Consider the following 26,159-nt stretch of genomic DNA (forward strand, 5'->3'; position numbering starts at 1 on the left):
TATATTATATACTTTTCTTTTTGCTTAGGTATTTCTTCATTTAATTTCTGATTTTAATGAAATATTCAGTCTAATATCATCAAATATCAGTCTTTATTATAATTCTAAACTTATTTTTTAATATTTTAAATAAATTTTTTACTACCTTTCTGTACTGCAGCAATAGAAGCCGGTCCGCACCTGTATACTTGGTCACTTGTTTCTTGAGGAGTGGCGTCGATTATTTGCCAACCGCCGTATCCAGGGGGCAGGTCCGGCCTGGCCATCCAGACGTCGTTCCACACATGGAAATTCCAACAAGAGTCTTTGCAATCCACCTCTTCGCTTTCTTCAATTTTGTTGCCAAACATGTCAAAGAATCTGGAGAAGGAATAGTTATTTATTATACAGGATGGCCTGAATTCGATTTTTATGTCAGTATGACTCTGACTTTTTTTAATTGTTTTAAAGAACATTAATTTTTCGTCCGTACCTGTATAAAACTACTGCGTGATAAATATACATTTCCATCTACAACAACCGTTCTCAAGATATTTGGAATCAAAATAATCAGTACAAGTCATTATTGACAAAAAGTAAATAAGTTGACTGAAATAATAAATTTGGAAACAATTTTATAAATTAGTCATAAATTTTTCCAGAACTGTTTATGACAAATGAGTTCCAAATTTATTTTTTCAATCAAACACCTATCAATACAGCTGGTTCTATAAATAAATACTAAAGTATTCAATAAATATACTTACTTATCAACTGTCATTGATCTGTTGGTATCATGAGCGGAAACATAGTTCGTTGTGGATCTACAGGGTATTCCCAAAGTCCTGCACACAGTTACTGTAGCGCCGGAAAAGACCCAGCATTGTCCGTATTTGACTGGGTTGCCTCCAGATTGGAGAAACTGGTCCATGATAGCATGAGATCCAGTCCAGGCAAATGGTGAGGTTCCATCTTCGTAGTTGCCATCCCAGCGACCTTCCACAAGACCATCATCATCAACAGAATTCACCTTAAAAAAATATTTTTTTTGTATGCATGTGTGTTTCTCTGTTTATCTTAAAGATCGTTTAGTAAAGACTGATGTTAATTTTGTTTTAAAATACTATGTCTCAAAAAATAATAAGTATCAACCACAATCTAGTATTTCTTAAATTCTTTTTTATTTTTTTTTTCCTTTCTTGAACAACTTTTTAATTTACCTACTATACTGTATAGAATTTAATTCTACTAAGTCCAGTATCTAAGCAGATTCCATTCATTACTGCATTTGTTTGGTATTTTTTCAACGAAAAACTTGATTTTTTTAAATAAACAAGTCGTGTCTAATCCCTGAACTTTGTCACTAAGAATACATAATGAGAAATAAATACAAAAAATATGTCTAGGATTTAAAAAATCTCTCTTACAATGTATTGTTTTTATTTATTTTTAGCATCATTATAGCATTAACAAATTTAAATTTAATTAAAGTATCCAATTTTTATTTTCATGATAACTTTAATTATTAAATAATATTAACTGTTTTAGTTTATCAGCGGTTTAAGATCAGTTTTTGGCAAAAGAGTAACTTTTACCAAAATAATAATAATAAGGTAATAATCTAAATTAAAAGATATCTAAACAATTTGATAAAATTACATTATTTCGTGAAACTATGCAAAAATATTAGATTTGTAAAAGTCGCTTTTTAAACATGAACTGAAATATATCCATAATATTGTTTCCAAATTTACTTATATAAGGTGTCCCAGAAATAAGTGCAAGTATTTTAACTGGTAGTATGAAGTTTTTTTCACGAAAATTTTTTTTTAAAAATTCGAAATTTTTTGAAAAATTTTTTAGTAATTTTTTTAGTTTTTAAAAATCATAATTTCTTGATAATATGGCAACACAGGTAGTAGATTAAATTTACAAGAAAGAAAATCCAGAAAAGATCCAGTGGTTCTCAAAATTTGAACAAAAAAGTCATTTTTTTGGAAATTTTCAAAGTATAACTTGGTTTTTTTCGACTTATTTGAACGATAAAGAGAAAATATGTTTCTTTTATCGAGATCTACCACCCATTAAAATACTTGCACTTATTTCTGGGACACCCTGTATATATTCTTCAGTTAACTGAATATTGTATAATATGACTGAACAAATAAGATGCAACATTATGTGTAGAGGAGACCTTAACAACTTAGCAACTATGCCAATATGTGTTTTAAATCATTTCTTTGAAGCATGAAGGTTTATAAACAATTTAATGCTCTTAAATAATTTTAAATAAAATAACATGGAGATCTGTAAAAGTCTATAAAATATAAATAGACAGTAATGTGGTATCATCTCTGTTTAAACACATAAAAAATTATATCAGAAACAGTTATGATTTAATTGAAATAATATATTTTTGTATATAAACAAGTTATTGATAAGTTCTTCGCAGAAATGGTGCTCTATTGGTTATTAGGATTCAAGGTCTAACTAACACGCGGATTTCTATAAAAAAACTGTTTTTTTTTTGGCCATCCTAATTTAATGTTTGGTATTTTGATTAACGATCTACTGGTCTTAAAATAATATCTGTTATATAATAGGGATATAGAATTAAATATGTGTTACCAGTGCTGTATTAAAAACACTAATGTTTAATCAAGGAGCCTTGGAAAAATAGATTTGATCGTCTAATGTTTTTCGTGTCTTGTCCGAGCCGGTTAAATGATGCCCGAATCGTATTTTTCATCATATCTCAATTTTTTTCAAATGGAACAACGGTGGCTCATTATCATAGATATTTAGAAAAAGCATTTTTTACTAATAATTTGATACCACAGACTTGGTATTTCGAATCAAATTGTCGTTATGAACTGCATGTTACAATTTCAAACAAACCATATTGCGAAAATGTCAAAATTTGACATATGATATGCCATTCTAGTCAGAGTGTCATTTTCTATCATATAAAATAAAAAAATACCGAGGGTGTCATTTAAAAATCAAAAGTTGTAGTCATTTCCGGTGAAACATGAAGTGACCGAAAACAATTGACTACGTCAATCGATCCTGATTTATGTCATATACTAACGTACAAAAAATCGTTTTTTTTATCTAAAATAATAAAAAAGTTATAAAGGTGAGCCACTTTTGAGAAACACCCGGTCATGGCTGGAGTTGCAAATTAATAAAACTGTGTGATTATGTTTTTCTAATATACTTACTATTGCTGACAATGCCCTGGCAATCATCACAGGATTACCCCTTTCCGAATGAGGCAATCCAGACTTTTCCAGTAACAACATGGCGGATGGTAAAACTATGTCGTCGAATTGTCCAAACACCCAGTGTTTTCCGGTTGGTTTCTTGAACGTTCCGCACCATATTTTACCCACTTCGTTCAACACGTATTCCTTTATTTCTTCCTCTTTTTCCATGTAGACTCCATCGTGGCTATTCCATGGGTTGAAAATGATGTAGATCTCATCTGGAATCTAAAAAAACACAGTAAAGTAAGTAGAATGTAGAATATGTAGTAGGGGAGATAATCACCGAGACCTTACAGATCTATTGTATTTTATCTACCGTCAGTGAGTTAAGAGCTTTACACGAGGCTTTGGGCCTTAAGCTAAACATCGACAAAACCAAAATCATGTGCACTCCCCCGGAAGATCACAACAATGCTATAAAAATCGAAGAATAACTATTGGAATATGTAGCAGAATTCAATTACCTTGGCATTTTGATTTCGGAAAAGGCCAATATAGACTCTGAAATTCAGTACAGGATTAGCAGTGCGTCAAGAGCATTCTGGCAATTAAAAGACAGAGTTTTCTACAATCATAACTTGAGTACAAAAACGAAACTTGCAGTGTACTGAGCAATTATAATCCCCACCATGTTATCTGGGAGCGAAACCTGGGTGCCGTACCGCCGACACATGAACGCATTAAACAAATTGCAACAGAGACACCTTAGACAAGACTCTTAAGAATCCGGTGGTTCCATCATGTCTCAAACGTATGGGTCCTTGAAAAAGCTAACTGCGAGAGTATTGAAGTCATGGTTACAAAATCCCGCTTAAGATGGGCTGGTCACGTATGCAGAATGCAAGAAAAACGCATACCAAAATCTCTGCTTTACGGTGAGCTTGTAGACCATAAAAGGAGACCGGGTAGACAACTCAAAAGGTACAAGGACATTTTCCACGAAAACTTAAAGGGGATTAACATGCAGAATGAGTGAGAAGAAGCAGTTCAAATAGAACTCAATCGAGAAGAATTGTAAACTCAGTTAACAGCGACAACCAAAAAGTAAAGAGGCAACAAAGCAATGAGATTTGAATGTCCGGAGTGCGGTAGGCAAATAAACTCATTAAAGAAAACGCCTTGCGTGACCATCTTCTGATGCGTGTCGAGTATTCGTCAGCGAGTAATGGCAGTATGTATGTATGTGAATGGACACCTTTATTCTTTGGTGTACATTGGCTTTAAATACACTGTAGCTATACTTACTTCGTAATCATTTCTTCTGCCTTTTTCGCCAGCTATGTTGGTCTGTAACGAGCATTTCCAGATACCAACAGGAGCATGAGGAGAAACACGCACCTGGACAGCGATGGTATCACCATCAACGCGGTTCAAACTTATCGACCATCGGTTTGGATCTTCTATTGAACGTTTCTTTCTCGGGTTGATGGGCAGAATCACTCTGGTTCCTTTTACAACATTTGGTTTAGGTCCTGACAAAGAAAAAACAAATTTAGCACATTCTTGACTGCGTCCAAATTTTGATTCCCTTGAAAGTGTCCAAATATACGTTTTTTTGCGGCATAAATTTCTGTGTCTTTTTTTACGTTAACTCAGTTAGGTTTGATTTTTTCACAGCTTCAAAGGACAAAAAAAGTGGCTCACAGCTATTACTTCTTTATTTTTTGAGATAAAAAATCGAGATTGAACATAAATTAGGATCGATTGACGTATTCAATTTTTTGGAAATCAATTGGAAATCACTATAATTTATGATTTTTAAATGACATCCTCGGTATTTTGTTATTCGATAGAAAATGAAACTCTGAATAGAATGACATATCATATGTCAACTTTTGACATTTTCGAATATGGTTTATTTTAAATTGCAATATGCAGTTCAGAACGACAATTTGACTCGAAATACCAAGTGTGTGGTACCAAATTATTCGTTAAAAAATACCTTTTCCAAATATGCTAATAAGCCACCCTTGTTCCAATTGAAAAAATTGAGATATGACTATGAGGAAAATACGATTTGGGCATCTTTCAACCGGACAAGACAATACATTAAAAACATTAGACGTTCAAATCTATTTTTCCAAGGCTTCTTGATTTAAAATTAGTCTTTTTAACACAGCCATGACACTCTAGATTGAAATTTAAAGCACAATTTTGTTTTCAGCGAAAATGTCAAAAGTTGGCATGTGATATGCCAACTTTCTATTCAGAGTCATTTTCTGTCAAATAGACACATCATTTAAAAATCAAAAGTTGTAGTCATTTCCGGTGAAACAGGAACTGACCGAAAAGAATTGAATACGTCAATCAATCCTAATTTATGTCATAAATATACCAAAGCTCTTATAGGGCTGAGCCACTTTTGAGACGTACCCGGTATATAAAAAAATATTCAGAAAAAACATATTCTCTGATTCCACATGTTTTATTCCAAGTTATACAAATAGTGAATTAATTGAAACAGAGACATAGTTATTATTTTAATTATTATTTACAAGAAATCTTAAGAAAAATCATATAAATCGCTGCAGGTATAGTAAATTAAAGGGAATATTGTATAAATGATTTTGTATAAAATGATTATAAAATTGTGTAAATATACTTATTGATATGTGCATATTATGTTTAATTATTGTTGTGACTGGTTTTTTGGGCAGTAGTTTTTTCGTTTCAACTATAATTTTATTCTATTTATATTACAAGGTGGTCCATAAGCACGAGCAAGTCCAATATCGTCGTTGTTGATATAAACAAGAGATATAAACAAATTTTAATATAAATGTTGCATGGTTTATAAAGGCACATCTCACAAAAATATTTTGTTTTACACAGGGTGTCCCAAAAGAAATAATAATGAAGTTTTATTTGTCTTATTTATATATATTATTTAACGGAGGAAAAAGATTAAACGGCTCAGCCCTCAACAACTCGTAACCGTATACACCAGTGTACACCAGTGCAGACACGCACACCCACACACTCACACAACCACACCTACACTAGTACACACTGATGTAACTGCCTTCCAGGCTTCATCAGTACGGTAAGGGTATTCAGGAAGCGAAGAAACCGATCCCCAAATCACAAAATCCAGGAAGCAAACGATGCAACGAGGCACCGTGTGCAACCCAGGAGATGGAAAAAAAATGATGAAGAAACGAAAATAAATGATGGAAAAAAGGAGCAAACAGGAGCCTAAAACCCCAATTTGCAGCCAGAACCAAGTCGCCCAGGATTGTGGGCTTCGTCCAGAACAGCCACCCGGAGGTAGCCAACAGCAACCCGCCGCAATACCCTTAGCCGTGGTGGCCGTGGTACCAATATGAAAGAGAAAGAAATAGTGAGGGAAATGTATAAAAAAGGAGAAAAAAGATTAAACGGCTCAGCCCTTTTTTTTCCATCATTTATTTTCGTTTCTTCATCAATTTTTTTTTCCATCTCCTGGGTTGCACACGGTGCCTCGTTGCATCGTTTGCTTCCTGGATTTTTGTGATTTGGGATCGGTTTCTTCGCTTCCTGAATCCTTACCCAACTGATGAAGCCTGAAGGCAGTTACATTAGTGTGCACTCAGTGTAGGTGTGGTTGTGTGAGTGTGTGGGTGTGCGTCTGCACTGGTGTACTGGTGTATACGGTTACGAGTTGTTGAGGGCTGAGCCGTTTAGTCTTTTTTTTCTTTTCTTTACTACATTTCCCTCACTATTTCTTTCTCTTTCATATTGGTACCACGGCTAAAGGGTATTGCGGCGGGTTGCTGTTGGCTACCTCCGCGGCTGTTCTGGACGAAACCCACAATCCTGGGCGACTCTGGTTCTTGGCTGCAAATTGGGGCTTTAGGCCCCGTTTGCTTTTTTTCCATCATTTATTTTCGTTTCTTCATCAATTTTTTTTCCATCTCCTGGGTTGTACACGGTGCCTCGTTGCATCGTTTGCTTCCTGGATTTTTGTGATTTGGGATCGGTTTCTTCGCTTCCGGAATCCTTACCGTACTGATGAAGCCTGAAGGCAGTTACATCAGTGTGCACTAGTGTAGGTGTGGTTATGTGAGTGTGTGGGTGTGCGTGTCTGCACTGGTGTACACTGGTGTATACGGTTACGAGTTGTTGAGGGCTGAGCCGTTTAATCTTTTTTCTCCTTTTTTATACATTTCCCTCACTATTTCTTTCTCTTTCATATATTATTTAACTTTATTAGTACTTCCATATATTTTCCTTGGTACTCACACTCCATCTTATACAAGCTATGTTTTATGTCGTGGCCAACTTGTATATACTTATAATGTAATAATAATTACATATATTTATAATGCTATATCTCAGTTTGTTTAAAGCAACACCCATGTATATTATTTCTTTTTTAAATGCAGAATTTAAAAAATAAATCTTTTTTTGTATTTAAAGTGTTTTAAAATATTTTTATCTACATCAGTGAGTTAAGAAGCTCTTAACTCATGCATTTTGAGTTATTTGGCATGGTGTTATTTGAACAAAGGTATTAAGGTAATTGATTTTTAGGATAGGTATGTATAGTATTTTTAATACCCATTTAGAATAACACCATCCTTATTTATTATTAATAAATCAGTTGAAACAAAAAATTACCAACAAAAATGAACGTCGATTATTAATAATTTGTTAGATGTCACGTTTTTGAAGTTACGTTTCATGTTAATGTCATAACGCAAAATAAGATATAAAAATGCTATATTCTGATGAATCCAAAAAACTTATGCTTAATGTAGTAAACTATTTTCAAAACGATTTAGGATCTCGATTTAAGGCAATTCAAAAAGCATCCGAAGCACTAAAAGTCCCAGAATGCACATTATATAATCTAGAAAAACCAAACAGAGCTACAGATTTCGAATTTAGAAGAAATATGTCTGCAAGCGTTTCCCGGAGCAAAATCCGAATTACTAAGAATACCCTACATTGTTTGAGGGAAGTAATTTACAAAATGTATGCGCGAAAGGAAAATCACAGTAGAAACTATTTTCCTGCAATTTATCGAAGAGTCTCCAGAAACTAAGATTTCCAAAAGTTCGTTATATTTGGGAATTAAAAAAATGGGTTTTCATTTCAAAAAACGGGATGGAAGAAAACAGTTATTGGAAATGTCTGGAATCAGATTAAAAAGAATATTATTTTTGAACAAATACTATGCTGCTAAAAGCGAAAAGCTCTTTACACCTGTTTTTCTGTAGAATTTTTACTTAAACGAGCCCTTAAATAAATATTATTACTGCTTGCTCGACTTCTTGTTATATTATTTATTATACTTTTAGTGCTTCAGACGCTTATTGAATTGCCTTAAATCGAGATCCTAAATCGTTTTGAATATAGTTTACTACATTAAGCATAAGTATAAGTTAAGATATTCTTTGGTATAAGCCTTAAATCGAGATCTTAAATAATATAGGTATTTTTAAGAAAACTCGGTATCTAGTTAATAAAACAATATTTTTAAAATTAGTGCGCTTCTTCTATATTTTTTTTATTATGTCAACATCTTTAGAATTTCATAAAATTAATTTTTATTATTATAAACCGCCACTGATAATATGAAATTTCAAGTCACTCCGCCAATGCAATAAGAAATATGTCAAGCATTTGACATGACAAAGGTCATAACCTAATTTTTTTCATGCGGGTGTAGATGGTGCAAGAAGCCGCATACGTTAAGTTACTAAAACGGCTGGTACCTCTAAATAGGTATTAAAAATACTATAGTTAAGTACAATAATTTTAAAATTCACTGTGTTTTTATAGTTAGACGTAGATAAAATATTGTACAATACACGCGAGTTAACTCCATTATGATACTTGTGTGGTTTGGTTTCAGAGGCGTATCTTAATGATGCTGTTAACTCACTCACTTGTATCGTAAATATCTATTAACAGCCTATTATTACTTATAGCCTCTTATAGCTATTTATATCATTCTATTCTATCTTTGACGATTTTTTTTAATCGATTATATTTCTCACGCATTATTTTGTTTTAACTTACCTATAGCAAATCTTACTCTGACCACATCTTGAGTTGGTATATATTCTCTGTTAAAACGAATAGCAAAATAAAAGGTACAACCTCTTCTAAGTATAGGAAAAGCTGCCTCACTATCCAAAATATCGTACATGTCAGTGTGACATTCTGCTGCATTTTCTTTGATGTAAAGTTCAGTACCGACAGGTACAATGGGATCCATGATTCTGTAAAAAAAAATAAACATGAATTTATTTTTATTTTCATAAAATCATTTTATCTATTTGAAAAAAATATAGTATTCCTAAATATAACTCAGTAGATTTTTAGTCAATAAAAAAGAATATATAATGCAGTTATTTTCAGTCTGTTCATACCTATAAATATACATTATGTGATATAAAATATACAAAGGAAGTTTTTGGCAAGCTCTCTAAAAATTTTGCATTCATCAACTATCAACATCGTCTACAATATTTAATGTACGAGAACTGAAGTCATAAAGATACATTGTAATGTTTCTAAAGCTCCCCATATACTTCGGTTATTTTGACCGGTTTTAACCGAATGGGCAAGCCTGTTCAGTTAAAAACGGCAGTGTATGAATGTATTCGGCCCAGTTGTGCCTGTTCGTTCAATATCTGTCTTTACCGAATATTTTAACATTAATTATTTTCTAGCTTCATTATCCATTTATTTATTATTTTTTAGATTACCCAGTTTTATTCATTAATAATTTTTTATTATTTTTCAGATTATCCATTTTTTTGGTCCAAATTGAAATAAAATATTATGTCAAAATTTAGAGAGCTTTGTGCACAAGAATAGTGTATAAATGAAATAAATTTTTAATTTCAAATAATTATAGATATTTAACACTTAAAGCATGACAAAATTAAAAATGTTTTTCACATACACATTAATTATTTATCACCTGCATGAAATAATAAATTGGAGATTTTATCTCTTGTAAAGTGTGCCAATTAATATTTATAGCTGTTATTAACCAGCAACACCTAGATTACACCGAATGCATTACAATTTGTTATCTTCTAATCGAATAGCTTTATGTTGAAAATGGGTTTGATATTTAAACGGAGTAGTTTGTAGTATAACAACTAACAACCCAGTGTCGTTCAACAAAGTTGAAGAGGTAAGATTTTGTCCAATATGTATAAAAATAATTTAAATGAAATAAAGGAACCTGCTTTGTGTTAAAAATATTTTTTATTGTGATTTACCTCGAATTCGCTCGACAGACGAAATATTAGGGAAATTTAAGGAGAATTGATTATGTAAATGACACGCTAAATTTGAAAAAAACCCTACTTACTTTAATAAATGAAATGACAAGAGTGCTGTGGAATTCACGAGTTCCCTGCCTGGAATTCACGAGTAAAAGAGCACAGCAGAGAAAATCTTTATCACTATTCGAAACAATTCAACTATGCTGTTCCGAACTTTAATAAAAGAGAAAGAATTATAAAACAAAAATTGCCCTCATATCAAGGTTTGTAATTTAATACATTCAAAACATGCCATCTTTATTTCATTCAAAATTGAAGAGTCCTTGTTGGTTTAGCTTGTAGCTAGTACTAAGGTCTCTGGTCTCTGGTTTCGAGGCTCAAAGCTAAAATTGAAGGTTTGGTGCAAATATCTTTAGACTATGAGTTATTCTATTCTTTGGTTTTGATTGCTAACTTGTTTGCTAAGATATTCGACATTCGATCGAAAAATGTTAGTATACTCAACAAGGCCCTTATTGTCACACTGAACCAAAAACATCCGCACGAATGGACAGTAAACAATAAAATTGTATTTAGATTACTTTTAAACTGAAATTATTCACATTAATCAATTCCATCAAATACATACACATGTTATATAGTACTTCTGTCAGATCAAGGTAAACAAAATAATATGATTTAGTTAGCATTAGTTAAATAATGAGAAAACATTTAGTTTAAAAGCTATTACTTAACACCTATCATATCTGTTCTTTGTCTGATTTCCCTCTCCCCAGTTTGCGAATAATATTTTAAAAAACAATAATTATTTAAGAAATATGTTAATTTTAAAATAGGCGGATCACCCTAAACCCTATAAAAAATCACATTTTCTCTGACGGATGATAATCAAAGGCCAAAATGACATTCCTCGCAAATTTTGGAGTATACTACCACTAATTTTGACGTTCTGACTGCGTACATTGAAATAAGAGTAACAAAATTCTACTCCAATTAAAACCGCTAATTTATTCCACTAATTTCGATGTCTTCAATGAAACTTATGTTTTGATTATTCAGATTTAATTAGAAGGTTATCAGAAAAAAATACACATAAAGATTCAAAACTCACCGAAAAATATCTAAACGAGCGTAACCAAATGAGCCGATGCCTGATGTCACTGCAACAACTATCACAACAAAAATAAACAAAACACGTGTTGCGCCAATCGTTTTATAGACTGTGACCGGTGGTCGTGACTACGTCACAAGAGTCAGCAGGACCAGCAGAATCAAGCTATATCTGTATCTGATTAAAAACCATCGGGAATTTTGATTTTTCGCCTTGATTTTTACCAGAATTTTGGTGAAACACCAGTAGTTCAATGTTGTTAGCTGTCAAGTTAAATATCTATAATGATTTTTTGTGGTATATTTCGATATTCTAAAAATTAATTGTTCAACGACAGAAAAATAAAAAAAAATTGTATCCGGGTGGTGCGTTGTCGTTGAAAACGTTGGAAATCGTAGGCAAATTTTGAACTATCCGGATATTGGCTCCCCTGATAATTTTACAGTTAAGTGGTAAATAGTTTTTTAAAAAGTCTGCGTATGCTGAATACACATCGCCAAATTTAAATAATTTTGGTTAAGACTATTTTAAGTAATTTAAAAAAAAATGCATATATTTTTAAATTGAAACTGAATAGCTAACTCAAAGTGAAATTTTATCCACCACCCGGTATACATGGTAAACACGAACCCAAAACTTCTCTTGCCGATATTGGTGAATAATAATTCTAGATCATGTAAGTACCTTTATACAGACCGGACCACCGTAGTAGTAACAATAGGCAGAACCGGACGAATTAGCGTATACCCGTCCGCCGGATAAAAAGCAGGCGAAAAAATGCGATAAAATAAAAATAGGTAGATATGTGATAAGAATGTTTCAGAATTTGTATTTATTCGTGTTTTAATAGCCAAAACGAATACATAGATTCTCGCGACAGTTTTCGTGTAAAATTTATTTTTTAAGTAAAATAATGGATGTTTACGAAGTTTGTGAGAAAATTCAAATTGTAAGATGGCTAAAATGGTATTTCCAAAATAGGTCTTATCGGGATATACTAACCATTTTTCCACAAACTGTTGAAGACAGGCCAATTCCATCTTTACTTACTGTATCAAGAGTTATTAATAATTTTGAAACACATGGGTGCGTGTTCCCACAAAAACACAAAAAGCCTGATGTGTTGATTAATGAAGAACAAGAGTTAAAGCAAGTGTTCATTTGTGCTACCGCGGATCAAAATCCCACGTTTTCAAGTAATCAAATTGCTGAGGTGGTTGTCCTGCCCACAATGCCCGTATTGTTCATGAATATTTGAACAACACTTTTCCCAAGCGTTTAATTAGTGGATATGGAACTATTTTGTGGCACGCTAGATCACCAGATCTTTCTTCCAATGACTTATTTTTGTATATAATAGTTATGTAAAATCTAAAGTGTATGGTCATAATAGGGCCAATAATCTGGATGAGCTTCAAGTAAAAATACGAGAGGCTTTCCAAACTTTAGCCCTAATATGTTAGCCAATGTCAGACGGGGATTTTACGACCGCCTAGGCTTCTGTCTAGCACAAGAAGATGGTCTTTTTGAACACTTGTTATAACTTTTTTTTATTTAGAGTAATATTTTAGTTTTTTGGGGTTTAGAGAACTTACTTATTTTTAGTTTTGGCTTGTAAACACACTCAAATAATAAATATTTAAGTATTTTCATTTTAAATGTTACCTTAAGTGAAGGTAAACACTTAAAATGAAAATAATAAATACTCGGCACTCCTCGAGTCGTATTCCTAGTCAGTCATGACCGACCCGTCCAAGCACAACTGCAACTGCGTACTGCCTGATCAGCTGACTAGCCGGCAGTGAATCTCGAGCATGAACTCAAAACGGGTAAACGTAAATTCGTCCGGCAACTTGCTATGTTACTAGTAGCCTGGTCTTCTCTGTATATGTAGGACCTATGGTAATATGATAGATATTGCAATATGATTTATTTGTGCACATAAAATTGTTAAATCTCTTTTAAATCTATATTTTCTTTCATATCTTAGTTATTTATGCACATAGAAAGAATTCAAACTATTCAGACATAAATATGGATCAAAGAATTCCTATTTTATATAATTATACCTGCTACAGTGTTATACAAAGCAAATATATCAAATTCTTGACAGGTTTTCCATCATTACGCTTTAATTTTGTTATCTCTTATTTTACACTATAAACAGAATGCTTTATGAATACAAATTAGTGCCTGTTTGAATAGTTTAAATCAGACATTTTAATAATTTATGTATTATTTATAATCTCCTGAATTGGCATATAAACATGATAGGAAAATAACAACAATTCTGTTTAAAAATAAAGCTGGATATCTGTGATAATTTATAAAAAAAACACATAGAATTTTGTTTTAAACGTGTAATAATATATAACCTAGTTTTGTATCTCCCTGTATATACTATGCAATATGACGAATACCATTAGTCTTGGTAAAAACGTTATTATATTATACTAATTCCAATTAAAAATATGAATATTTATTCCATAATTATTATTTTGAGAGCAAGAAAAAAAACACACATTTTGTTATTGAAATTATATTATATCAAGAGATTTTTCTTTGTAAAAAATATAGTTAATTAAAATATCGAACAAAAAGTTTTAGAGCGCACATTTTTATAACATATATCCCTGTATATCCTATTTGTTTTAACAAAATTATTTGACTTAATTTTTTTATTTGTAAAATCTGTATCTTGGCCACTAAGCAAAAAAATATCTACTGAATTTAATAGTCTAAAAATAGCTCTACAAGTAAAATGTTAATTCAGAATCATCGCCAATACTATAAGAGATCAATCAACAATGTATAAGGACTTCTGACGAACTGTTGCAAAATTTATGAGTAAGAGAAGATCCTTATTAGCCCAGAGGACTTCTAGGAAATCGAATTTTATATCATAGGTAAGTATAAAATTACTATTTCTATTATACTTACAGAAAAAAATGTTGTTTCTAAATCAAGAATATGGTATGGTATGAATAGGGTAACTCAAAACACTATTTTTTTGTATACAACAAGTTTCATAGGATTTCTCGTTTATGAGTAGAGATACAAAGATGCGGTTTTCACAACATTGCTTATTTTATGAATCTAAGTATCTAAATAAAGATGCTACACACAGATTTGAACTAGCCCTCTTAGTCCCTGAAATACAGGGGAAATTTAAAAATGTTGCAACCCCAAGTCTATTTTATTTGATATAAGAAGAGGTCTACTATAAGCTGTATTGAATAACTTCTGAGACATCAAATTCTGAGATCACAAATATATCCATTCTGTATTTCTTAAATATGAACACCAAAGGAAATGAAATAAATAAAATGTATATTTGGAATTTCATTATAACTGAGAAATACATACTATTCTTGTGACTAGTGAATTTCTCTCATGTGTCATTCATACAAAAATTTATTTTTAGAGTTATGATAGGTTTCTAGGTAAATAGACATTTATCGTATTTCATTTTTACCGTTAAATCTGCTATTGTATTATTTTTAATTTTAATTGGTGAATTTATGAATCAAAATAAAAGATATAAGCCTGTAAGCATTTTATAATAAAGCATGTAGGTATACTGGGTGCGTCTCAAAAGTGGCTCACTCCTATAACTTTCTTTTATTTTTTCATTTAAAAAAACGAGATTTGGTATGTCAGTACATGACATAAATTAGGATTGATTGACATATTCAATTATTGTTTTCGGTCACTTCCGGTTTCACCGGAAATGACTACGACTTTTGATTTTTAAAAGGCACCCTCGGTATTTTTTTACTTTATTCGATAGAAAATATATATAGATTGACATACTATATGTCATTTTTTGAATAGAATGACATATAATATGACAATCTTTGACATTTTCGCATATGGTTTATTTGAAATTATAACTTGCGTTCGTAACGAAAATTTGACTCGAAATACCAAGTGTGTGGTATCAAATTATTCGTAAAAAACGCTTTTTCCAAATGTGCTAATGAGCCACCCTCGTTCCATTTGAAAAAATTGAGATAAGATTAAAAATACGATTTGGGCATTTTCTAACTAGACACTAAAAATATTAGACGATCAAATATATTTTTCAAAGGTTTCTTGATTAAGAATTAGTATTTTTAACATAGCCATGGCACCCTAAATTGAATTTTTGTTATTAAAGTACGATTTTTTAGTAAGCGAGAATGTCAAAAGTTGACATATTATATGTAATTATATTGAGAATGTCATTTTCTATTAAATAAAGTAAAATATACCGAGGGTGCCATTTATAAATCAAAAGTTCTGGTCATTTCCGATGAAACAGGAAGTGACCAAAAACAATTGAATACGTCAATCAATCCTAATTTATGTCATATACATACCAAATCTCGTTTTTTTTTATCTGAAAAAGTAAAAAAGTTATAGGGGTGAGTCACTTTTGAGACGCACCCGGTATATCCGTCAGATTTTTGAAGCACCCTGTATACTCAAGAATAAGTTTAATTTGTGAATCTACGTATTCCTTAAAAATTTTCTACTTAACATTATTTGTTCGAAATTCTCAAAGCAATAGGGGTAATAACTTTAATAAACTTTATCGTTGACTCACCCTGTACCTAAGTTATTCAAATCAGAGATACTTTGTATTAAAAGATCTCAAAATAAGTGGTATTTGAGTTTAGGGGTCCGTTTTTTGTACCTATAATAAATAGGTACCATGACAATTGTACGTTACCATGGCAACCAAATGTTCTATCCACACAAACACCTCCAGTTTAGTCTATCTGTCAAATTTTAAAAAAAGAAACATGTTCAGAATAAAAAATAAGTTTTTCTAGGTTTAGTTGAACAAAAATAAAGATGGTTGTTCTAGATATTTATAGTAGAAATGTGAAAATACAATATAAGGCATTTTTGTTGTCAAAAGCCACATTGGTAACGCTGGTTTTTGATTTTATTTCCATAGCTTTGCCTTTCATTATTTGCTACAATACAGGTGGTGAGTTTTTTATATGTTTTAAAGACTAAATGAGATATAAAATTTTATTAATATTACCATTTTTATGAGAGTGAGGGTATAAACTTGATTGATTATAACAAATTCTACATTTCGCAGCTTACCAGCTGAAATGAAATAATTGAAAAATATGAGTAATCGGAAATTTCCATGAATTCTTACTACATATGGATTTTCTGAAGCATTGACCTTAATTTGGACATTTGTGGTACCGTCTAGTCGTGGTTTTGGTTCGTCTTGCAACCTTGATCTTATTTTAAATTCCATATATTTGTCTATAGAGAAAACATAATGAAAGTGAATAATCTACATTTGTAGTTGTAGTAAAATTCTATAAAATATATCTTTGTATAACATTATTTTTTCTTAATGATATATATTTTTTTAATTTCAATCCCCATTTTTCTGTATAGAATTGAATTTAACATAAAATTCAGCATAATATAGTACAGGGTGGCTCGAATTCGACGCTCATCATTGGGATTTCGGAAACCGTAAAAGATACAGGATCGGTTAAATGGAGGCAAAGTTGCGCAATTTGATGCTCAATAAAATGCCGTATTGCATTTTGAAAAATTCCGAATACTTCCGAATATATTCGAAAAAAAACGGCATTTTCAATTTTGTTTTCTATTGTCCTGGCTTTGTTAAGATAACTTAAAATGAAAAACACATTTTCGTGGTCACTTGTTCTGCTCTATAACTCTGTGTGATTAAATATAGACTCTGAGGTTTCGGCTTCTGGCGACCATCATGAACTTAATTTTTTTAAATACGGACCTGATTTTTTTTCAATTTAATTAAATCCTTTCATCACTCTTAAAACACTATATATAGTCACTTTGATATTTGCTGACGTTTCGTACATAAAATTCCATCACCAGAATATTTTATGCAAAAAAAAATAAAAAGGCAATACAGCATCCTTTTTATATGAAACGCTATTTCATATTTACTAAAACTTTGGTTTAAAAAAATGCTTAAAAACTGTAGTTATTTTAACTATATTAGTACTTAGCTAAATTTTCTTAAAAACCAAAAATAACAGAATAAATAAGAAAAGAAAAGGTCAGCATTATTTTATACAGGACATTTTTTAAGGCGTCGCCAACATCGCAATATTTAAAATACTATATATCATTTTGTTTTAAATACACCTATCTGTATATTACATTTCTGTTAAATGCAGAATTAAAAAATGAACATTTTTTGTATTTAAAGTGTTCCTAAATTTTTAACAGTTTCGCAAATATTTACGGTTTTGTATTTCATATGGTATTTTCAACAGTAAACGTTTATCAAAGCCACCTAATTATTTTTGTCTGGTATTTTACTTTATTCTAGGTTTCTGGATGAAACAGGATGTAGTATACGCATATCCGGAAGTTAAATTTAAAGGACACTATTTGCTTGTGGTTACATTCGATGACGATACCATAAATCCAATAATTTGTGGTTCCTTTTCGAACTACAAGAGATATTTGAAGGAACTTGACACCTGCCATACCATACAAGTGAGAATATATTTTGTTGTAGCTATTTCTGCATATTTTTTTTATTTAGAACAGTTTTATCGAGAATATAAATTTATAATAATCTTTTTAAACAGAATTTTTTTTTTCAGATTAGAGAAATAGACGAAAATGATGATGGAAAACCTTACAAACTCGAAACGACATTCAAAAGCAACATTGCCAAAAATTCAGTCATTTCTTCCGTAAATTTGATGCTTCCAGTAAAATTTAAATTTGGTGTAAGCATTTTACAAAAAAATATAATAGTTTTAAAAAATATTTTTTTTTAGAATCCATGTCCTAGTGTCATAGAAAATACTATTTTATATCAGAATTTATATAGCAAGAGGAATTCCGATATAAAAGTTTATGCAGATATGCAACTGTATCAGCATGACTTGGTAAAGTGTCCAAAATATGGAATGACTCATTACAACTATAGTATAATTCATGAAGGGATGAGTAATGAAGAATATAAATTGGAGAAAATTCTTGAAAAATATTCGGATACTAAAAATATTTGTATGTATAAATTTTATACAAGAAGAGTATAAAAAGAGATATAATATATTTTACTGTTTGCTACAAGGAATGAAGAGTGAAATATATTATTATACTTCCTTAAATTTTACAATAATTTTAATTTCTCTATATGTTTTACTGCTTTGAAATTATTTTTTTACAATTATGATTTTTTTTCTTGACAAAATGGTGAAGGTATTTTTTAAATATCTGAATAATTTTATAATTAATTTAGGACAGGTCTAAAAATACAAGTATTTAGTTTTTTTAGAAAATAATTAAATTACCTCATCCAAAAATAATAATTATATTAAACCAGTTGCCAACCAAAATAATAAACAAAGTATACAGTATGTCCTCGGGTTGTCTTTACAAGAGGAAAAACTTTTTTCTTATTGACATTTTGAGAAAAATGCATTCTTTATTTTCTAAAATGGTTAATCTCCTTTTTACTTTTTGAAATTTCCATACCGTTTTAGAGAAAATAAAAAAAACATGAAAATGTAGCTGAATTTTTCAAAGTCCTATAAATCAAAACGCGTTTCTATGGTAATACAGGGTGTCCCAGAAATAACTGCAACTATTTTAAGGGGTGGTAGATCTCGATAAAGAAACTTATCTTCTCTTTATCGTTTTTCAAATAAGTCTAAAATAAAATTATTTTACTTTAAAAATTTTCAAAAAAAAAGATTTTTTGCTAAAATTTTGAGAACCATGCACTGGATCTTTGCTGGATTTTCTTTCTTGTAAATTTAATCTACTACCTATGTTGACATATTATCAAGAATTTTTTTTTTAAATAAAAATTAACAAAATTTTCAAAAAAGTTTTCAAAAAATTCCGTATTTTCAAAGTTTTTTTTTCGGGAAAAAAACCCTGTATAATTTCGTTTTTATTCTATGATAGATTATTATTGACGGAATTTTAATTAACGTCATATTTTTGGCTGTTTTAAAATGCTAAAGAAGCACAAAATTTATTTAGTTCAATAGCTACGATGCGATGGAAAGGGTGATGATAGTTACCAGAAAATGTGATATTTTAACATCAAAAATATGACTTTAATCAAAATTAATAATAACGTGTATGAAATCGAATTATATTACCATAGAAACGCTTTTTAATTTTTAGGACTTAGGAATAATTCAACTACATTTTCTCTAAAATGGTATGAAATTTGGATAAGTTTAAACGGAACAAGGAACAAGCGAAAATTTTTATGAAGAATGCATTTTTCTCAAAATGTCAATAATAAAGAAGTGATTCCCCTTTTAAAGACAAACCGTGGACATTCTCTAAACACCTTGTAAATTCCAATTTTATTTTTTGTTAGTAATTTGCATTACAAAATGGTGAAGGAACTTTTTAAAAATTTATTACGTATATTTTTTTAATTAAATACTAATACACACACCGGAAAAATCTAGGGATATCATTTTATTAAAGTTAAAAATAAATGTTTTGAATAAACAATCACATATTTGTAGGCCGATTCTTTCTACTTCGATTGAAACGAAGTAGTCACACTAGTTATTTCTAAAGTTGGGATATTTGCAGAAGTGTTTGTGCATTTTTTGTCAAATGTATAAAAAGCACCTACTATCAATTGTTCGAATTTAACCTGTACTGGCTATGTTTTTATGATAACTGGCCAGAATTCATGCAAATAACTCTGTTTAGTATTAAACGACATTATGGAGCGTAGACATCTTAACAGAGACGAAATGCTAAGGGCCATGAGTATGCTCGAAGCTGGAATGCGCCAAATCGACGTAGCTAGAGCATTAAATACAACACAAAGTGTAATATCGCGATTAAGTGCACGCTACCGTGAAAGTGGTGATGTTGCTGAAAGGCACACAGGGCGATATCGCATTACTACCCCTCAGCAAGATCATTTTTTACAATTAAATGCTCGACGCCGACCGACTCTTACAGCACCAGAGCTTAGTTTAATTCTCCAGGAAACATATAATGTAACCGTTAGTCCTGACACTGTTCGCAATAGATTAAGAGAGGTCAACTTAAGAAGCAGACGCCCCTGGAGAGCTCAACCCTTAACGAGAGGAAATCGAGAGGTACAATATTTGTGGGCTCAAGATCATGTTCAGTGGTCGAATGAACATTGGGCCAATGTTCTCTTCACGGATGAGTCACGCTTTGGATTACATCCGGATTCGAGAAGGCTTAGGGTATGGAGAGAACCGGGAAATCTTATTCGGTTGGATCATGTTCAGGAAGTGCACCCTTATCAAGGTGGAACAGTTATGGTCTGGGGAGCAGTCCAATTAGGCCGAAAAACCGATCTCGTTTTTCTTGAAAGGTTTCTAACAGGAATCACATATCGTGATTTAATTCTTGAGCCTGTCGTGTTACCATATGCCAATGATTTTGGGAGAAACTTCATTCCCATGCATGACAATGCACGGCCTCATACAGCCAGAGTGGTAAGTGAGTTTATCAATGCTCATCAATTAAACATCTTACCCTGGCCGGCACAATCTCCTGACCTCAACCCCATCAAGCACGTATGGGACGCGGTCCAAAGAAGAATTTTGAGAATGGGTATGCCTCGTGAAACTCGTAGGGATCTGGTTCGGGCCGTGAATGCAGCGTGGCAGGCTGTACTTCAAGAAGAGATCGACAACCTGATCCGGAGCATGGAGAGACGATGTAGGGCTGTAATGATCAGTAGAGGAGGCCATACCCTTTATTAAGTAAAAATGATTTTATCTTTTTTTTTAATTCACAGTTTAGAATAAAAAAAAATGTGTATTTTTTTGAGTTCAAAAAAATCAAGTTAAATTTTAAAAATTCGGTAAATTTCGCATTTTTATTTCCAATACGTCCTGTAAACTATTTGTTTATTTTAATTTTATTATATCAGAAATGCAAATAATAAAATAACTGACGATGGCTGGATAAAATTGTAATATCCCTAGACTTTTCCGGTGTGTATTTCACTATTTTTCTTTAAAATTTCCTTCACCATTTTGTGTACAAAATATATCTACATTTTATATCCAAAAATGAAACTCATAAAAAACTTAATTTTATTTATTTTCAGTCAAAACAACATTGGTAAACACAATAACATCGTATATTCCAACAAAAGACGACGTATTTACAATCAGTCTTACAGTGAACTATCCAGAACAGAAAATACACCACAAACCGAGGTTCTGGCACATAATAAAAACAGCCTGGATCCAGTTTCTCGCCCTGTATATTCTCACTGCCTGGATCACAAACAAAATAAAATCCTACATATTCAACAATAATTTAGTGTTGTTATACAAACAGAAAAATAAATAAAGTATTCTTAAAAATGTTAAAGTGTGTTTTTTAATATAAATATAAACTTAAAAACTAAATTCCAGGGAAGATGATAAATTTGGAGACTTATATCTGTTATCTTCTATAATTATTACATTTTTGAGCATGTCATTCACTTCAACAAATAGAAATCTGTATTCATATTTGCCTGAATCGTTCTAAAAATATATAAAAAAAAACATTTAAAACTGTAGTTTAAAATTTAAAAAAAAACATACCTCAACCATATCTAAATGAGCAGTACCAGAATGTGCAGTACCTTTCAAATAAAACTTCATTCTGATATGTTCTTTACCCTCTTTATCATGATATATTGCATGAGAAACATGTTGTCTTCTGCCTAAAATAATAAAATAACATACATATAGAGAATACAGTATGTATCTATTTAAAATAATATTGGGGTCAACTTTCGTTTAGCTGAAATCAGTTATTAGAAAAAAAAAATTTGTCTTTAAAAAGCTACTGTGAACCACGGAAACACAAATTTTCCTGCGGAAATGCGTAATTTCCAAATTTCGCACTTTAGAATAACTGAAATCTGCTATAAAAAAAATACATTTTGCGTTTTATTTTTAACATTTTCTGAACATATAAACACAAAAATTTTCCTGCGGAAATAAGCTGTTTTCATTTTCTAAGTAAATTTATTAGACTTTAGAATAGCTGAAATCAGTTATATAAAAAATAAATATATTTTTGCCTTTTAGAAGCATTCACAAATTGAGGAAAATAAAAATTTTCCTGCGGAAATAAATTGTATCCATTTTCTGAGGAAATTTAATAGACTTTAGAATAGCTGAAATCAGTTATATAAAAAATAAATCTATTTTTGCCTTTTAGAAGCGTTTACAAACTCACGAAAATAAAAAATTTCCTGCGAAAATGCTTGATTTTGATTTTCCATTTTTGTAAGCATAAATACATAAAAAATTATCTTTTTATCACTTTTGAACCAAAAAAAAAATAATTTATGTGTCCAAAATGCTAACCAATCTAACAATAAATCTAATAATATTTTACAATATCACAATTAAATATTAAAATATAAAAACCACAGCTTAACACCCTCCACCATCCCTCCATAAAGAAAAGCTAACCAAAGCAACCCAAACGCTAACCAATCTAATATTTTTGCAAACTGACAGTTACTTATTAAAATCAGAGAATAGGTACATTAAAATATAAAAGAAAACTGCAGGATCCAATTATGTTTTGTTTTGAATCAGCCCTATTTACATAAAGCTTTAATAAAAAAACAAGAATAAGTGCAACATTCCGAGGTACTTATAGTTTACAAGAACCTAGTGGAACCTATATTATCTATTCTACAAGAATTGTTATTCCTCCGAAAAATGTTTTACCCCACCCAGCACCCCTATTCGCTCCCGGGTCCCTTAAGCCTCTGCTGATGGCTGGGAAACTTAAATGGAAATGACAGTTCATTAAAAATAGTTTTTCCTCCAAGATGCAGAGGCGCAAAATATTAAAACTGTCAATATTGACAATGCAAATGTCAATATCTGACAATAATAAAATTTGATTTTTAACTGTCACTCAGAGACGCTTTTGTTGTGATTTTACGATTTGATTTCGTTTTGATTTGTCGAATTATTGTAAAATTAAATTCCTTCAGATTTTTTGCCAGTATTCTGTTTTAGACAATGTTTTTTTTTAAATGGTTGGACAATTTGTGTTTTGTAATAACTCTTAATTATTTTTTTATAATGGAGTTTAATTGTTGTACACCTGGTTTCCGAAGGATACAATGGTAAGTAAATTAAACATATCTACTTACAGTTATAGATTTTTTAAATTAGTACTGCTAATAAATGCTACTTGCAGAGCAGTTATTTAATTTTTTTACGGTGCATGTAAGGAATTAAGGACGCGCGTTTTATATTAGCATGATCAGCAGATGATTACATCTGATTTAATTTGTTTTTATTATTTCAGGTCTCAAACGGAAACAAACTGGGAATCTTGCCTACACCAAAATTATATAGCCCTTTCCAATTCAGTTCAAAGGGAGGAAAATTATGTAAAACTGCCTGCTATTTGCTGAAAACCGCCAAAGATTAAATTATAACTGTAACAACTTAATATATACTATTTCTAGTCTTTTTAATATATTTTTTAATTAATATCCGACATATAAGAACACTTTGTATGCTTTTAATTCAGTTGATTTATCGTTTATAATATGTTCGACCTAATTAAAAGCACACAAAGTGTTCTTACATGTATGTGTATGTCTAAATTTATTTTAAATTAACTAAAACAACCCCTCTTCCCCGCACCCCTCTCTTCAATTAGTATTTCTTCCTCCATCTACCAGAGGCGCCCTTGTGTAATAAAATTGAAATGTATTATAAGTTGCCTATCTATTTAATAGTATAAGTCTTTTATCTATGCCTCTGCTTAAGCTTCTAAACTGAAAAATGTATGAAAAACAAAGTGCACAAAATGACATTGACAATGTGTCAATGTCATTTTGTGTATTATGTCCGCTGATGTCCGCAGTGTGTCCGCAGTTTTTGTATTTCTTTGCTCGTAAAGGCTCGTATAAAACAAATATAAGTTCATTTTTCATGTAACTGATTTCGGCTATTCTAAAGTCAAAGCATTTTTTTATGTAAAATAAAAATAAAAAATTTCCGCAGACACTTTTTTGTGTTTTTATGTTTAGAAAAATGTCTAAAACACACCCCGAAGACTAGTTTTGATGTAACAGATTTCGGCAATACTAAAGCACCAGAAGCGACAAAGAGCTTTGAATAGCATTGGTCAAATGGGAACTAATTGCGTGACGTCACGTTTGACATCCGTGCGCCTTGAACAGCATTGCACACTGAAAGAAAATTGTTAGATTTTAATAGAAAATGATGAACGGCAGGTTTATTTAATTTTTAAAAACTAGAGGATTTAAATCAGTGTTTTTATTTAGAATTAAAAAAAATAAATAAATAATTATGAAATATATTTTTTAGTCTTTTATGCATAATATCTAGAAATAATTATACCTGCGGTCGTGAATTTTTTTTTGGTGTATAATTCTTTGACGTCACGTTTGACAGTTAACCAGCATTACCCCCTCCTAAAAATTTTGAAGCAAATCTCTTTGTCGCTTCTGTATGGTGTATATTTTGTGACTAAAGTCCGAAAAATGAAAATGACGCATTTCCGCAGGAAAATTTTTGTATATTTTTACTCCTAACGTCTTCTAGAACGCATATATAAAGTTATTTTTTATATAACAGATTTCAGCTAAACTAAAGTTGAGCATGAGTTGAGCCTAATATTGAAGTTAATAGTTAAGCTTTTTTGACATACTATACACAATTTATTTGTTAAATAATAAATAACAATTAGAAATATCGTTATTAGTTTATTTCTTCATTTCTTGTACTAAAAAAAGTATTTCTTGACACATGATTGAAAATAAAATGGTATGGTTTGGTTTTTGAAAAAATGTTATACCACAGATAACACATAATTATGTGTTATCTGTGGTTATACTTTAAATTAATATATATAAACAGAAAACCTTCAGAAGTCACTACTTCATAATATATGTATATTTACGCGTCTATAAACATAGAAATCAATATAAAAAACTCTTTAAAAACTTACCTCTTCTTGTTTCTTCACCGTAAGTCGTTATAGGATAACCTAACTTATCTTCTACCTGTGTATTTTCAATACATTTCTTAGCTGCCTTCGAATAAACATTATTGGGGCTCTTGCTCGAGAATAACTCGCCAAATACTGCGTAAAATAATGTACCGGTTATACCTACACCTAATAAAATTATACCTAAATACGAAACGGTTTTAGTGGCTTCCTTAACTTTTTCTATAGGTTTAACGTTAGTGTCTAGTTCAGTGTTTGCACTATCTGTAGATGTTGTTAGACCACTGCTTCTCGTGCTTTTGAATCTTTTGTAAATTCCGCTGTACAGTAGTGGTGAGCATTTTCTCACTTGAGGTGAAATATTAAGAATAAGTCTCATTGGTACCATTTTTGGAAGATTATTTAAAAAGTGTGCCCTTAAAATGACCTATTTTAACATAACGTGACTATTTTTACGTATAAAAATCTGGAAAATATTTGTAAACAAACATTTAAAAATATTTTTGACACTAGCACATAACCTTATTCCTTCTTCTTCTTCTTGACAAATTTATAGGCTTTTAGAAATCA

General features: G+C 31.0%; 4 protein-coding genes across 5 annotated transcripts in view; 1 reads left to right on the forward strand and 3 right to left on the reverse strand.

Annotated features, from left to right (window-relative positions):
- The window catches only part of LOC115878716 (hemocyte protein-glutamine gamma-glutamyltransferase-like), a 30,248-nt gene extending 18,549 nt beyond the window's left edge, over nt 1–11,699 (reverse strand). The window contains exon 1 of the mRNA XM_030895296.1: nt 11,589–11,699. The gene's annotated coding sequence lies outside the window, so the exon portion shown is untranslated. The remainder of the gene's footprint in view (nt 1–11,588) is intronic.
- LOC115878642 (hemocyte protein-glutamine gamma-glutamyltransferase-like) lies at nt 126–9,453 on the reverse strand. Its single transcript, XM_030895185.1, has 5 exons — nt 9,255–9,453; nt 4,494–4,720; nt 3,204–3,473; nt 747–1,009; nt 126–360 (listed from the first exon to the last, which is right to left on the reverse strand). The coding sequence occupies exons 1-5, from the start codon at nt 9,451–9,453 to the stop codon at nt 126–128; spliced, it is 1,194 nt and encodes a 397-aa protein (XP_030751045.1).
- Nucleotides 9,481–21,954, forward strand: LOC115878717 (transmembrane protein 231-like). Of its 2 annotated transcripts, XM_030895298.1 has the most exons (6): nt 9,481–10,383; nt 14,362–14,494; nt 17,929–18,098; nt 18,209–18,337; nt 18,389–18,620; nt 21,688–21,954. In XM_030895298.1, exons 3-6 carry the CDS (start codon nt 17,937–17,939, stop codon nt 21,933–21,935), a joined length of 771 nt encoding a protein of 256 aa, XP_030751158.1. In that variant the 5' UTR covers nt 9,481–10,383; nt 14,362–14,494; nt 17,929–17,936; the 3' UTR covers nt 21,936–21,954. The 2 variants fall into 2 exon arrangements, with proteins under 2 accessions (XP_030751158.1, XP_030751157.1); XM_030895297.1 differs by lacking the exons at nt 9,481–10,383; nt 14,362–14,494 and adding an exon at nt 16,339–16,566.
- Nucleotides 21,703–26,123, reverse strand: LOC115878718 (mitochondrial import inner membrane translocase subunit Tim21). The gene is made up of 3 exons (XM_030895299.1): nt 25,590–26,123; nt 22,175–22,296; nt 21,703–22,114 (listed from the first exon to the last, which is right to left on the reverse strand). The coding sequence occupies exons 1-3, from the start codon at nt 25,975–25,977 to the stop codon at nt 21,983–21,985; spliced, it is 642 nt and encodes a 213-aa protein (XP_030751159.1). The 5' UTR covers nt 25,978–26,123; the 3' UTR covers nt 21,703–21,982.
- Nucleotides 26,124–26,159: the final 36 nt, after the last annotated feature.

This window comes from Sitophilus oryzae, unplaced genomic scaffold (assembly GCF_002938485.1).
Source record: "Sitophilus oryzae breed Bouriz unplaced genomic scaffold, Soryzae_2.0 scaffold_1521_pilon_pilon, whole genome shotgun sequence".
NCBI lineage: Eukaryota > Metazoa > Arthropoda > Insecta > Coleoptera > Curculionidae > Sitophilus > Sitophilus oryzae.

Coding starts and splice junctions, on each gene's coding strand:
- LOC115878642 (XM_030895185.1), bottom strand. CDS start 9,453: ATGGATCCCATTGTACCTGTCGGTACTGAACTTTACATCAAAGAAAAT. Junction 3,474..4,493: donor GCAGAAGAAATGATTACGAA/GTAAGTATAGCT, acceptor GTGTTTTTTTAG/ATTCCAGATGAGATCTACAT. Junction 1,010..3,203: donor CCAGGGCATTGTCAGCAATA/GTAAGTATATTA, acceptor TATTTTTTTAAG/GTGAATTCTGTTGATGATGA.
- LOC115878718 (XM_030895299.1), bottom strand. CDS start 25,977: ATGGTACCAATGAGACTTATTCTTAATATTTCACCTCAAGTGAGAAAA. Junction 22,297..25,589: donor CGGTGAAGAAACAAGAAGAG/GTAAGTTTTTAA, acceptor TTATTATTTTAG/GCAGAAGACAACATGTTTCT. Junction 22,115..22,174: donor CTCATTTAGATATGGTTGAG/GTATGTTTTTTT, acceptor ATATATTTTTAG/AACGATTCAGGCAAATATGA.
- LOC115878717 (XM_030895297.1), top strand. CDS start 16,428: ATGGTTGTTCTAGATATTTATAGTAGAAATGTGAAAATACAATATAAG. Junction 16,567..17,928: donor TATTTGCTACAATACAGGTG/GTGAGTTTTTTA, acceptor ACTTTATTCTAG/GTTTCTGGATGAAACAGGAT. Junction 18,099..18,208: donor ACACCTGCCATACCATACAA/GTGAGAATATAT, acceptor TTTTTTTTTCAG/ATTAGAGAAATAGACGAAAA.